This window comes from Nilaparvata lugens, unplaced genomic scaffold (assembly GCF_014356525.2).
Source record: "Nilaparvata lugens isolate BPH unplaced genomic scaffold, ASM1435652v1 scaffold1999, whole genome shotgun sequence".
NCBI classification, from domain to species: domain Eukaryota; kingdom Metazoa; phylum Arthropoda; class Insecta; order Hemiptera; family Delphacidae; genus Nilaparvata; species Nilaparvata lugens.
In genome coordinates, this window is record NW_024090269.1 from 33,873 (window position 1) to 48,151 (window position 14,279).

General features: G+C 32.7%; 1 protein-coding gene across 1 annotated transcript; it reads left to right on the plus strand.

Moving 5' to 3' along the window:
• The first annotated feature begins 4,489 nt into the window (after positions 1-4,489).
• LOC120355475 lies at positions 4,490-13,108 on the plus strand. Its single transcript, XM_039443892.1, has 2 exons — positions 4,490-4,535; positions 11,631-13,108. The coding sequence occupies exon 2, from the start codon at positions 11,670-11,672 to the stop codon at positions 12,324-12,326; it is 657 nt and encodes a 218-aa protein (XP_039299826.1). The 5' UTR covers positions 4,490-4,535; positions 11,631-11,669; the 3' UTR covers positions 12,327-13,108.
• The last annotated feature ends 1,171 nt before the right edge of the window (positions 13,109-14,279 follow it).

The following is a 14,279-nucleotide window of genomic DNA, read 5'->3' on the forward strand; positions in this document are numbered from 1 at the left end:
GTAATTGAGTTAGATAAAGTGGTGGTCAAAAATCCAAGTAAGACGTACGGTATTATTTTGTATCGGGATACAACGGGATACAAACTGATAGTGGTTAGTGTTGAATAGTAATGCTCAAGGTAGTTTCGATAATCGAATGACGCCAATAAGTCATAACTTATTTCTATTACAAATTAGTTCATATTATACAATCCCAAATCACAGCTTATTTATCTATTTCTCCGTCAAATGCAGGTGGGTTGATATTGTATTCCGTCGGCAAACCACATATAGCTCATTTACAAATTTTTCTCCAAAAAATTGTGATGAGCAAAGATTGAGATGGAAAATAATCAGTACGGTAGACGAGAAATGTATTAGTGAACTTCTATTATTCCAGTCAACATAATAAATTCAATGCTGAAAGATGGAGTTTTACCAGGTAGCGTTGAAGTCTCCAAAATCACACCTCTTCCCAAGAAAGGCATAGCAGTCTATTTTGAATAATCACCCATCTCTATTTTACCTGCTCTGTTTATTGAAATAAGTATGCGTTTGACTAGCTATTCAACTGAATTCAAACCTGTTCTCACCTATCTAGTCGAGTCACCAGGTACTTTTTGCTGGGTAAAACTCCGAGCACGCTAATTTTTCTGTGCAATAATTCTGGAGTATTGGACATCCTGAGTTGACCTTCTAGGCCTGGAGCTTTTCACAGGATGCTCCAAAAACTGCTGATTTTCGGCTCCTTGTCCAGTTCTTTGAGATTTTCGCCGAATCAAGCCATCAGACAGAAAAAGTCACTCTTGTTTCATTCTTGAATAATAAAATTTCGAATGAAATGAAATTATTCGGAGCTCTCCATCTTCATTGAGTGCTGTGTTACAATTTTTCAAAAATGAGTAATTTTTTTTGGAAAAACAGACATTTGGAGGAAATTTTGCTTTTAATCAACTATATATTCCGTTTTAAGCCATGAAAATGTATGATTCAAAATTATTCTGGAAGGAATTTAGTGCTCTACAACCTGATACTAGGTAGATCGTTCTATCTTAGATAAAATTCCAGGAACACCTGATAACAATGTTCCTTGTATTTCGAAAAACACCCGATTTTTAGCGAAGGAAATTTTTGGAGGAAATTTTGCTTTTAATCAACTATATATTCCGTTTTAAGCCATGAAAATGTATGATTCAAAATTATTCTGGAAGGAATTTAGTGCTCTACAACCTGATACTAGGTAGATCGTTCTATCTTAGATAAAATTCCAGGAACACCTGATAACAATGTTCCTTGTATTTCGAAAAACACCCGATTTTTAGCTTTAACTCCCATAATTAAATTCAATATCCTGTTATTGATAATTCGCACAATGTTAAAGGTCTATGAGATCATGTTATATCATACTCACCCGTTATATTAACATTTTTTCAGTATTTTCTAGTGGAGGGGCACACGCATAAGAACACCTCAAGGATCAAAGTTTCAAACACTGATAACTTTTGACTCAATGATCAGATGTCATCATACTACAGCTCAATCTTCTTGGCTTCTTCAGGCGGTTTGAAATAACGTATCATAAATCAAATTCGGTCAAAAAATCGTTAATTTATCCTCAACTGTATTTGAACCTATATTTTCATACACAAAAAAATGAATAATTTCTATATCCAAAGCTGCTTATTCCAGAAACTCATTATGATAAAAAAATTTACTTGGTTTCAAATTGTAGAACAGAATCTTCTCTTCTTTTGACATGAATAATTTATGAAAAAATGTACTGGGAAAGATCGATTCGCTCGTTTCAAAAAATCATGAAAATTGAAATACTCATCTCATTTTCACGTTCTTCGTAATTTTTCGATGAAGAAGAATGATTGAAGATGGATTTGAGGCAACTAAGCATGTAGAACAATGAATTCTCTACAATTTGACACCAATCGCGAGTTCCTAACATGTATCAGTATCAGTTTAGAAGCAGTCGATTATTAGTAGAATCGTAAAATAATAAGGGAAAAATGAAATTCATCATTTTTTATCAGCTGTAACTTTTTATTTGTAATCGTCAGATCTGTCAAAAATAATAGGTTAAAAGGCCTTGGATTGTGCTAATTCCAAAATACTCGTATTATAAAATTTCAAAAACCTATGACTTGAGTAATGAGGTTTTTGTGCTGGTTATCTTTTCTGGAAGTATGCAAAAGTACTTCTTCAATTTTTAGAATAAGTAGAATATCATTGCATAATACTATGTGCTACATTTCCATTAATATATTAGTTAAACCAGTACGGTAGGCTATAGATTTGCAATAAAAAATTCATTTCGAACAGACGGTAAAAATGGAAATTCTCTTTCTATAGTGAATATTTTGAGATGGAGGATTATTTTCCGAGGCAAAGAAGTTGATTCAATGAATTGAAAAGTACGGTACGATAGCGTAATGAATAGAAAAATTGTAACTTGAAGATTAAAAAGTGATAATATTTTACACCTTAGTGGGCATGAAAGACCATGCTCCCTCGTTTTCCATATTCAATTATTTTAAGTCATGATTTCATAGGGGAAAGAAGATTATGAATTTAAAAAAAAATTGGTTTGAGGAATCATCAAACAAATAAAAACGTAACAATAAATCATATATGCGTTCGAATTTCGAATGCATAAAGTAGGTTTATGTGATGATGAAGTAATTCATTTATTAATGCATCAAATAAATTTAGAAGCAGCTTTGCATTTAATACAGTGACAGCCTATTCAAAAATTAATACAGAAAATGTATTTCTGGTAAACATTACAACACACTGGGAATACGAATACAATAGGCCTACATGTGTGCCTTCGGCAGCGAAGTAGGTCAACGAACTTTCGTTTCATGACTGTGTAGACCCAACCGGTCGGCACCGACCAATAGGGTTGATGCATCGAGTGGTGACTCCACCCCCATTCCAGGACGAGCAGAGCAAGGAACCTGTTCGCCATTTGCAATTCACTTCAACTTGTGACATTACCGGTGATACATCAAGTGGTGTGTTTAGTCTGTTTATACTATAAGATACTAGTCACAGTTACTTTCCGTTTACAATGGACATGGAAATCTGCCAGAGCTGTGATAGAGATTGGGAGGCCCACAAGAATAAGATTATTGTAAGTGGGATCTTATAATTATTATTCAATTCTATTTGTGAAAATGAGGCATGTATTTTCTATGATAAATAAATTCATTTATTATGTTATTCATCACAGCTGGAATCAATAATTATTACATTGCAAACACCTTTGCCGCCAACCACTTTGACTTAGTTATCTGGTGTAGATGTTTTCTTGTATTGAAGCTTCTCGCTTGTGACAATGATAAGAATAAGAAATGAACTATGCGTAATCTCCTTGATTTATCACTTAGTTTGATATAAGCTAGATTCTTATTTCACAATGCAATTATACGGTAAGTTAATAAATTGTAATCTTGATCAATTTCTCAATGTGCAGCAAAAGTAGGCTATACCGGTATTTAAACTTTACGAAGGAGATTCAATAGAAATAAATTACTTGAATAAAAAAGTTATACCTGTTTTGTTAAAGTTCTTTTTTAGATGCGAATAAAATCTCTAGGTACTTTAATTTCGTATTTAAGTTAGAGTTGTGAATATCAATTAACTTCTAGTATGTAATTTGTAATGGGTAACATTCCTATAAGAATCAAAATGAATAAGAAGTGAAATAAAATTTGTATGACTTATGTAACTTTTAAGACTTCTCTTGCTTTTGTATTTCTTTAATTGATCAACCAAAATCGGATTTTTTAGTAATATTAACACCGTAAATAATAATAATTGAAATTGAAATGTTAATTCAGAATTATTTCCATTGAAATTATCTTATTATAAACAGGATTTCTATTTTGCTATTATTTTTAAGAGAAATTGAAATAGAATACCTACTGAATAACTTTTTTCCGTTGATTTGAAGTTCAGATTGCTGTATCACAACTTTTTAAATTAGCCGCCAAGATTTCAGTTTAGTATGAGAGTAAAAATCTGATCTCAGTTATGAAAGCAAAGTTTTAAATCAAATCATGAAAAAGGATATTTTATTGATGAATGTAATTTATTTGACATGAAATTGATTATTTTATCAGAGAAAATGGAAACTAATAAGCTATTAGATCAAATAATGTAATGGGATTAATATTGAGTAACAGCTGTGGCAAAATGGAATCAAAAATAGAGGTTTGGCAACCCTGTCCTCCCTTCTTTCTTCACTGCCGTAATAACATTTTATTCAATAACAAAAAAGTGATTTGTTCATTTTTAGGAGTGCCGGTTGCACAAAAGCCGCTTAAATTTTAACCGTGATTAATTCCACAAGAACCAATCAGAGAAGCCGTCTTTTCAAAAAAGCCTTCTCTGATTAGTTCTCGTAAAGTTTATCACGGTTAAAATTTAACCGGCTTTTGTGCAAATAAGCCTATGCATTTGTTTGTTTTTTGTCAAAATTTAACATGGTTTTAGCCAGTATTACCCCACCATTGGTGATTTGTGCATAACTATTTATGTAGGTATTGATAAGCTCTAAATTTATTAGTAAGCTGTATCATAATTCTCGAGACTTCAGAAATCTTGATGGCTCATCGCATGATGAAAAATTTTGTAGGGTAGATATTTTTATGGCTACATGATGTTTGCTACAAACCAAAAATCAATCGTGGACTTCCCTACGAAGAGCTGGGGTTTTATTAGGGTTTATTGTGTTTTGAAGTATCTATTACTGTATTGTCATTTTTCTAATATTATACGGTAGGCCTATAGATGTACTTTTGTAATAAACACTTCAATATCGGGGCACCGATAAAACTCAGGTTATGTTTTCCATACACTTGAATTCAGGTCCAATTTTCAGTCCAAACATTTTGCAAACAGAAAAGTTCTAATTTAGATTGTTTACAAACCAAATTGAATAGACTAACAAAATAACACTCACTAATAACTTAAAACTGTAAAATAATGATTAACTTTGAAAATTATGATATACTCTAATTTAGAATGATATACCATGTCATGTCAACAAATAAAATTATTCTGATCAAGTCGATTAACAATAATTTATTTCTAGATTAATAATATTTCTCGTAAGATAAGCTGATTGATTGCAAATAGTTGAACAGCTGAACATGATTCTGTAGGCTATCTATCCCACACAGGCACTCACATCTTCTGTTAATGACAGACGACGAAATTATCATCTGTTTTTCCAAGGATGAATAATTATTATCGTTTTCATGTCCTTCAGCGAGTTTTCCCAGGGATGAGACCTAGTGCAATCGAATTTTTATATCATAAACCTACTATATTCCAAATTACGTGAAAATCGTTAGAGCCGTTTTCGAGATCTGTTGGACATACAAAACCAAATAAAAGAAATTGCTCCCTTGATAATACAAAATATTGGGGCACCGAGCTTATTCACTTGTTATTTCTATCCTATTATATTAAGCGGGCAATTTCTGTATTTTTTATATTTATATCTGGTTATTTATGTTCAACGGATCTCGAAAACAGCTCTAACGATTTTCACGAAATTTGGAACAAAGTATAGGTTTATGATATGAAAATTCGATTGCACTAGGTCTCATCCTTGGGAAAACTCGCTGAACGACATTAAAAGAATAATTCATCCTTGGCTGAAACAGCTGTGGATAGTAAAAAAGTGTGTGACAAATCAAAATATCGCATCCCCGAAATTCATAAAATGACATATAGCCAGCTGTAAAATATAAAAACGATCATTTTAGAGAATTGTGTTCTGTCTATCAATAAATAAAAATAACTAGCAAAGCTTGGTGCCCCGATATTTTATTGATAAACAGAACACAATGCTCTAAAATGATCGTGTTTATATTCCACAGCTGACTATTTATGTCATCTTATGAATTTCGGGGATGCGATATTTTGATTTTTAATATACTCGCTCACTCACTTTTTTACTATCCACAGCTGTTTCAGCCAAGGATGAATTATCCTTTTAATGTCGTTCAGCGAGTTTTCCCAAGGATGAGACCTAGTGCAATCGAATTTTTGTATCATAAACCTACGATGTTCCAAATTTCGTGAAAATCGTTAGAGCCGCTTTCGAGATCCGTTGAACATAAATAACCAGTTATAAATATAAAAATACAGATATTGCTCGCTTAATATAATAGAATTACATCAAATTTGTACGTTCATCAGAAAACTCTAACTTGTTATCTTTTTATAAACAGTTCGTTGCCAAAACAGTCACCTTGACAAAACTGTGCTCACATGATAAGAGTATTCATGTAGGGCTAGATCACTATCAGTGGCGTAACTGTAACATCTATAGCCTGACTGCGCCCCAATGCTAGTATTCCTTTGCGCCCATATTCATAGACTCATTCACACCCCCCTCCCAATATACAAGATGCCAATCAGAGCCGTCTGCAATCTCGTAAGCCACCGGTTAGGACGGCAATTACAGCCTTAGATTCAGGTTTCCGTTTAACTGAGGCCTGGCAACAAGCGTGGTCAGCAAAGCAGAACATTGACATCCCATTTGTAGCCAAAAGGCCACCAGGCTTCGATTTGCCTCGTAAAACATGGTCGGCATTGAATAGGGTACGAACTCATCATGGTAGATGTGCCTATCTGATGCATAAGTGGGAGAAGGCTGACTCCCCTTTCTGTGAGTGTGGAGCAGTCCAGACTGTGAGACACATAGTGGAGGAGTGTCCCAGATCAGCATACACGGGTGCACATGAAGATTTCCTGGTGGCTAAACCAGCATCAATAGCCTACTTAAATACCCTGGAAGCATGCCTCTAATTTCCAGGTCAAAAGTGACTAAGATATTTTCATTCGTTTTATATATGAATTTTCTATTGTTTTCTTTTTTTTCGAATTTTGTGATCATAAATGTGTTGTGTATACTGCCATACGCTAAATAAATAAACCCCCCTCCCAAAACCTCTCATACGAAACTAATGACATTTCTTTGCACTTCTACACTCCTTGGATACTGTTTCGTTACACACGGCATTAACTCCAGTCAACCAAGGGTTATAGGGGGAAAAGTTTGGAAGACAATTTTTGACCCCGCACTCCTGTTTAGGGTAGTAAAGAGGTATATCAAAAGTACCCACCCGTGCCCCCTGTACTAAGGGGGAGAGGATAGTTCAAAGGTACCATTTTTTGGTTTCTTGCATATAACTCGGAAACTATATGCATCTTATGGACATTGGACATGACTATTTGATACAAAATTAAAACTCACATCATTTCCTACAATTTATTCCAAAACTTTTTCTATAGGCCTATCTCTTCTACTTTTCGAGATATCCGCTCTCAAAGGTGTAACTTTTTTGAGAGAAAAACACATTTTCCTTCAATTTTCTGCTATACCCCACGACTGTTGCAGCAGCTTTAGTGTTGAGTATGAAAACAGCTTTGAAACCAATTTTTTGCTCTTTCAGGGCGTAACTCACCAACAATGCATCGTGAAATGAATGCTTAATGTAGATTTGTAGAGAATTGATTTCTCTTTAATTTTATGTATTATCCTACTATTTCATATTTTCCTTTCAATGTAGTGGGTGATATTTTCTATTCTGTAACAATTGATCATTTGACAAATGAAATTTGAGGGGTATGTCTGGTACAAAATTGTTGACTTTGGAGGTCAATGAAGACTATTTGGGAGATAAACATAGCAAAAAATGCGCATCTCCAGCCCGTCTGTTAAGGATATGGAATTGCTAAGTTGACACTTAATGCAGAGTTGAAAATTTAACCCCCACACATTGAATTTGCTATAACAATGAAAGGAGAACATGATATTAGAAGATTTTTGCAATGTTTATGAATTATTGAATACTAGCAGGTAACCCGTGCTCCGCAAGGGACTATTTAAAAACTTGACAAACTGAATGATGATTTATTATTGACAAACTGATGATTTATTATTATCTTTGAATGAGAATAACTTTTGAACGGTTTGAGATATCGATGTGCGGTTTTCACCATTTATTTTCTTTAAAAATTCTGTATCGAAATGATTTAGACCTATCATATTACCACATTTCAATTTTAAAAAATAAAGTTGGATTCAAAATTGCGGTTCCAATAAGATGGCGGACCAAAATTTTGATTCGACAGAAAATCAGTTATTTTTATTCGAATAGGGTCCCCGATCAGACCTATCTTCGAATTTCCCATTTTAAATAAATATTCCACTGTTTCCATATTTTTCACCAGCTCTGTATAATTATTACAGTGTAGATATGGAAAAAAAGGATATAGATAGAAGAAGAATGAGAAGATAGAAAATGAAACCGTTGAATACTCTATTTTATCTATGACCACCTCTCAATGAAAGTTAGCAGAACATAATCAATTGGAAGCATGACAAATTGAAACCTTGACAAACTGAAGACTTGACATCATGAATAATTGAAAATAGGCCTATAACCATCCTCTGTTAATTAAGAATCTATTATGCAAAATTTCAAGTTAATCAGTTCAGTAGTTCAGACTTGTGTTGATGCGTCAAACATAATTTTCCTATCCCTATATGGCTGTAAGCCGGTTCTTTTCTTTATTATAATATGGATGATATCGAAATTCGTATTGACTTCAATAATAGCCATGCTTGTATTGATTTCCATTACCGTATTTCCATTTTCATAACCGTTCTTTTTCTCAAAATATAGATTGCTGATGATCTTAAAAATGTAACAAAACAGTTATTTAGAAAATGATTAATAAAAACAATATTAAAAGTTGAAGTACATCTTTATTTAAAAATTTTAAAAACTTTGAAACACTTTAACGACTAGTTTCAACCATTGGCCATTTTCATGTTAAGCTGCGTTTACACCGGAGTTGATAACATGAGTTATTAATAAAAAGTTGTCAACTTGACTGAATCGACAAAAAATTCTCTTGAAAAAAGTTGATAACTCGTGTTTTCAACAGAAAATTCCTTGTTATTAACAAAATTTATGTTATCCATCGAGAGTCGGTAACTTTTGTTAATAACAGGTTACTATCTTCCCCGCAACCCCCTCACCCAGCATCCCTACCCCACAACTACAGATGTTCCATAATAACTACAGCTACAGACAAAGCTACGTGACAAAGTTATTAACTTTTGTTGATAACAAAACTAGCAGCGAACAGAAAATGTTTTTAACTTATATTTTTATGTTGAAAACTTTTTTTAAACTCTGGTGTAAACGCATTATAATATTTATTTACATTAGATCAGATGAAGATCATTATTTTAATGATCACACACATGTTTCAATTCAAATTTGAAGACAATTTTTTGCTTTTTATTCCGGCTGTTATATGAAGTCTCGTTAAATGAAATCATATAATAGAAGTCAATAAATTATATTGATAACAAGATCTTGTTAATAACAAGAAATTTTCTGTTAGAAACATGAGTTATTAACTTCTGTCAAGATAAATTTTTGACGATTCAGTCAAGTTAATAACTTTTTGTTAATAACTCGTGTTATTAACTCTGGTGTAAAAGCAGCTTTAGAATGTTTAAACGTTTTAAAAATATTTTAATAAAAGGGTACTACAAGTTTTTATATTGTTTTTATTAATCATTTTCTAAATAACTGTTTTCTTACATTTAAGATCAGCAGCAGTTTATATTTTTAGTAAAAGAATGGTTATGAAAATTGAAGTTTTACAAGTTTTTATCAATTTGAATAAAGTAGCCCATATAAGTGAAGTGATTGTAGAAAATGATGTATTGCTTGTAAGATATGCCAAAATTTATAGGAAACACCACGCTAGGGTTCGTAGGAAACGCTTCTCAATAACCCTCTTATATAACCCCAAGGAGTATAATGAGTATAGAGTATAGATGGATAACATTTTTTGAAAAATTCCTAGATTCTCTCAAGTAATTCTATTTGGGTACTATCTAAGTTACCAAAATTAACCAAATTTCCAAGGATTTTATCATTATTTACCTTTTGAGATATGCGCACCTAAGTTTGAAATCATTGGTCCATTTCCGATTTTGAAACGGATAACTAAAGCTGCGTTTACACCAAAGTTATTAACAAAATGTTAATAACTTAATCCTTATAGATTCTATTAGATTTAACATAACTTATCATACATAATAAACATATATGTGTTTGTCAAGCTCCGTTCAATCTAATAGAATCTATAAGGATTAAATTATTGAAACTTTGTTAAATAGCTTTGGAAGTAAAAATGGTGAAAAAATTTCTTTCGTTTTTTTCATTTTGGTAGCTTGATATTAACTTGAAAAATGACACTTGGGAACACGTTTTTAACAGCGTGATATACAGCCTTAATGTTCGGTACTCATCTCAGTTCTTAGCTCACTCAGTTGACCGAAATGGAATAGCCTACTATATGGATCATGTTGTTTGAAAGAATAATAGAAGAACGCAATATAAAAAACCAATGAAAAATCTCGGATAAGGGCGTAACCCTGAAATAATTAAAAAATACTATTAATACGCTCTCTTCTGTCCTTACCTGTGAACAACTTCAACAGTCATATTCTAAGACGTGGCAAATAGATAGAAATATTTAGTTTGTAAAACTCTTCATTTTCATCATACAGCTTTCCCTTAGTATTTATTTATTTCATTGACTGTCACGAATCATAATTAAAATATAATATGATTGGGAGAAGACAACAGGCATAGCCCAAAAGTCTTCTCCCAAATTTTTACAAATAAAAGCTTCAAAAAAGAATGTGTATGATTTTTCACTTTTCACTTTAAAAAGTCCAATTTCCACTTCAAAACTAATGACATTTAAAACTATTTAAACATAAAAACTATTGGAACATGGAAAGATATTGTCATGATTAAAGCTATAATAGCACAATTGGAATCTGTATTGAAGAAATGCAGATTAATAATAGAATATCTGTCATGACAAGACCAACTAAACCGTTCGCAAAAAATGTTGATAATTTTTTTTTATATTTTCTTAATAAAAAAGTTTGTTCTAAAAAAGATTCTTAGAATAGATTAGATTTGTCTGATTGTGTATCCTACTGTTGGATATTTTTTAGGATAGGAAAAAACATGTATTTTCAACAAATTGTTCAAAACCAAATAGTTTATTATTTCAACTCATTTTTATTAGTAATAGGCCTATCAATGTTTTTACTCTCCTTGCCCTACTACCATGTAGAGAAGAAAAGTAGGCTATATCTATATAAGAAAAGTGACATATGTATGTAAGAAAAGTATTGATTCCAAAAGAACAAAAAGTTATTCAAGAAAGTTAATAGAGATAAATGAATAATGATTCAGCTGTGGATTGCAAGATAGTATAATTATTATGATAAAAATGAATTGAATTGGGAAAGGTCTATAACGTACGGGAGCGAGAGAACCAATATTAATAGGTAGATTGTTGAAAGATGGTTGTCGCCGTTACCGTTAGGCGGATTCAAATTTATAAAAAACACACTTTACATATTCAATACAACAAGTAATATCAAACAAATATAATGAGCCCCGAGATGATCCGAATTGCAGTGGTGTTCACAAAGGCGTTATCAGTTTGCATTTCACGCAGATAAAACCAGCTGGAAAACAGGGGAATGAGAATGTTGTTTTGTGTTGCAGATTGCTGGTGACCCCACATTCAGCAGTTGCCCGAATGCGATGGACCACGTGAAGTTGCAGCAGTACCCCTGTCCGGAGGCAGTGCTCGAACTGGGCCCCATTTGCCCAGTCACCTGCGATCTCCTCACGACCTGCATGGCTCACCCCGAACAGGTATCGGCCGAGGGCCGCCGCTTCGCCGCTAAGTTCGTCTTCCAAAGAGCCATGGAGACTGTTCTCAACGTTGATGCGGCAGTCGAGGTGGCCACCACAGTCATGGCAAAAGAGGAGAACGACCCAGTCTTCACAACGAGACTGACCAGTTGCTTGGATCTTACCTACATCGAACGCGAGAACCTCATACCTATGAAACACATCAACGTCACTCATTTCATCAAGCGACTCTACACTGTTCTCAAAAATCGAAAAGTATCCGTCAGAATCTTCAACACCGAACTACCAACCTATTTTCTGAACTGTATGCTGACTTGGTGTCATAGTTGCTTTGAGAAGCCCAATCTCTATTCAGTATCAGCAATGGATGCATTTCATGGTATAATTAATAGAAACACGGCATTAGTCATGCGCAAGAAGTTCCCACGTAGAACAACACGACTGAGAGGTTGTATTGCGAAAGCAGTGTCTCGTGGCCCTCTACAGAAAGGAGTCCGACTTCTAATGTGGGAGATCCTACAATTTTTCCCCAGGGATGACTAAAATAGAAGGAGACTTCGAATGAAGATATTCTCTTGGAATTCAGAACTAGTTTTTGAACTTATCGATACTATTAATTAAGCTTTATGATACCGGTAATTTGAGATTTAACTGTAATTTAAATACCAAATAATGAATTATTGTCTAGGAAGGAAAATAAACAATTTTCCTACTAATTATCATCTCAATAAGAAATTAGAATTAACAAAATTATAATAATTCACTATTCTCGAAGACCAGAAGACTGAAAAATTGGGATTCCCAAGAATTAAAACTGAGCTTTCCCATAGACAAATTAATTTTTAAATATAAGCTAATTATTATAGAATACGTATTGTTAAAAAAATATATCGCTTTGTTCTTATGTAATTTGATCTCAGAATACTCAAACCGCTCGCTGTTTATTGGTTCAGTCTATTAAGAAAAATGTGAATTTACTGTTAGTAATATCATCAAGATTTGATAATTTCATTTTGTTTTAATGCTCAACTTGTAAATTGTTTTCTATTTCCACTATAAAATGAGCCAACGAACAAGAACTAGGTAACTTTCAAGTTTTGGAAAATGTATCTGAACCTGCAGTCATACTACTAGTCTTGAGTTATTTATTCCTATCTTACTAGTCTTGATTAAGTTATTTACAGTTCAGGCTAAGCAACAGGGCTTATTGAGTAACGTTTTCCTTGGTCAACGACGTAATTTTGTCATTTTATCAACGAGATAATCATAATAATTAAATTACTGCACTACTTACAGCATTAGGTATATTATAGGCTAATTTTTATTTGACGAGCAATATTCTGTGAAAATTAATTTTGATATTGACTGATCCCTATTAAATAACCATATTATAATGAGTTCTCTGTAGATGATGATAATGTGACTAAAATATGTACATATTGTAAATAAATATTCTATTTAAAAATACACAGTGTACGATTAATGCTTGAGTTCTTGAATCCTTCAACCAATATTTTGTCAAGTTCTAGATTAATTGAGTTATAAAAAGTGTATTAAATATTAAAACCATGGTTAATAAAGAATATTAAGCGAATTATGTGTAACAGTACAACATAGAGAGCAACAGTAAAATTAATTTGTTTTCTCAACATTCAATTTTTTCATATCAGCTTGATTGTTGATCAATTATTCAGTAACTATAGGCCAATTCTTTTCAATCATTAACATATCCTACTACGAAAATGAGACTTCATTCATTCAATTGAATCATGAAATGGGATCTTGAAACAGAAAAGGGCAAGTGGTTCCATGAAAAGTAATAAATTTTCATCCATCACTACTTGATGTGATTAATGAGAAGTAAATTATGATTTTTTTAATATAGGAGTCATCTACTATTCACTATCTTGATCTCCAGCAGAGTAGACAATGAGAAGCTAAGTCTACATAGCAATAAATATTACATAATCATTATTTCACATTATTTTTTACGGACATGGTTTAGCAATCTCATAGAATTCTAGACCTTTCTCATAGACCTAAGCCATTCATTGAAGATGTGAAGGTGGCATACTGAGATACATTCATGTTGCACACTATACGTAGGTACCTATACAGAGTGATTCACCTCTAACTGTTGTAGCAATGCAATGTAAACACTGCAGCAATGTAGTATCGGTTAATATTTTCAAATGTTAACAGCAATTTGATCAGTTTAGAATATTTATTATATCATTTATATTATATGGTGAAATTCACTTTCAATTCGATTTAGTTGCTTAGGAGCGATGGTGCCATCCATAATAGGTACTATAACAGATCCCAGAAACTAGTTTATAAATTTGAATTTGATGCGCTTCCCGCCTTTCTTTGCAGCTTCATTTTCCAATTTGATTTTAGAGTGAGAAAGTGTGTTATCGAATGAAATATTCATTTTATAATCAATTTTGAAAAATATCTTATTTGCATTAATCTATCTACATTCTTCAAGTTTTA

What these genes read in the sequence shown, in the direction of transcription:
- LOC120355475 (XM_039443892.1), top strand. Translation starts at nt 11,670, where the DNA reads ATGGACCACGTGAAGTTGCAGCAGTACCCCTGTCCGGAGGCAGTGCTC.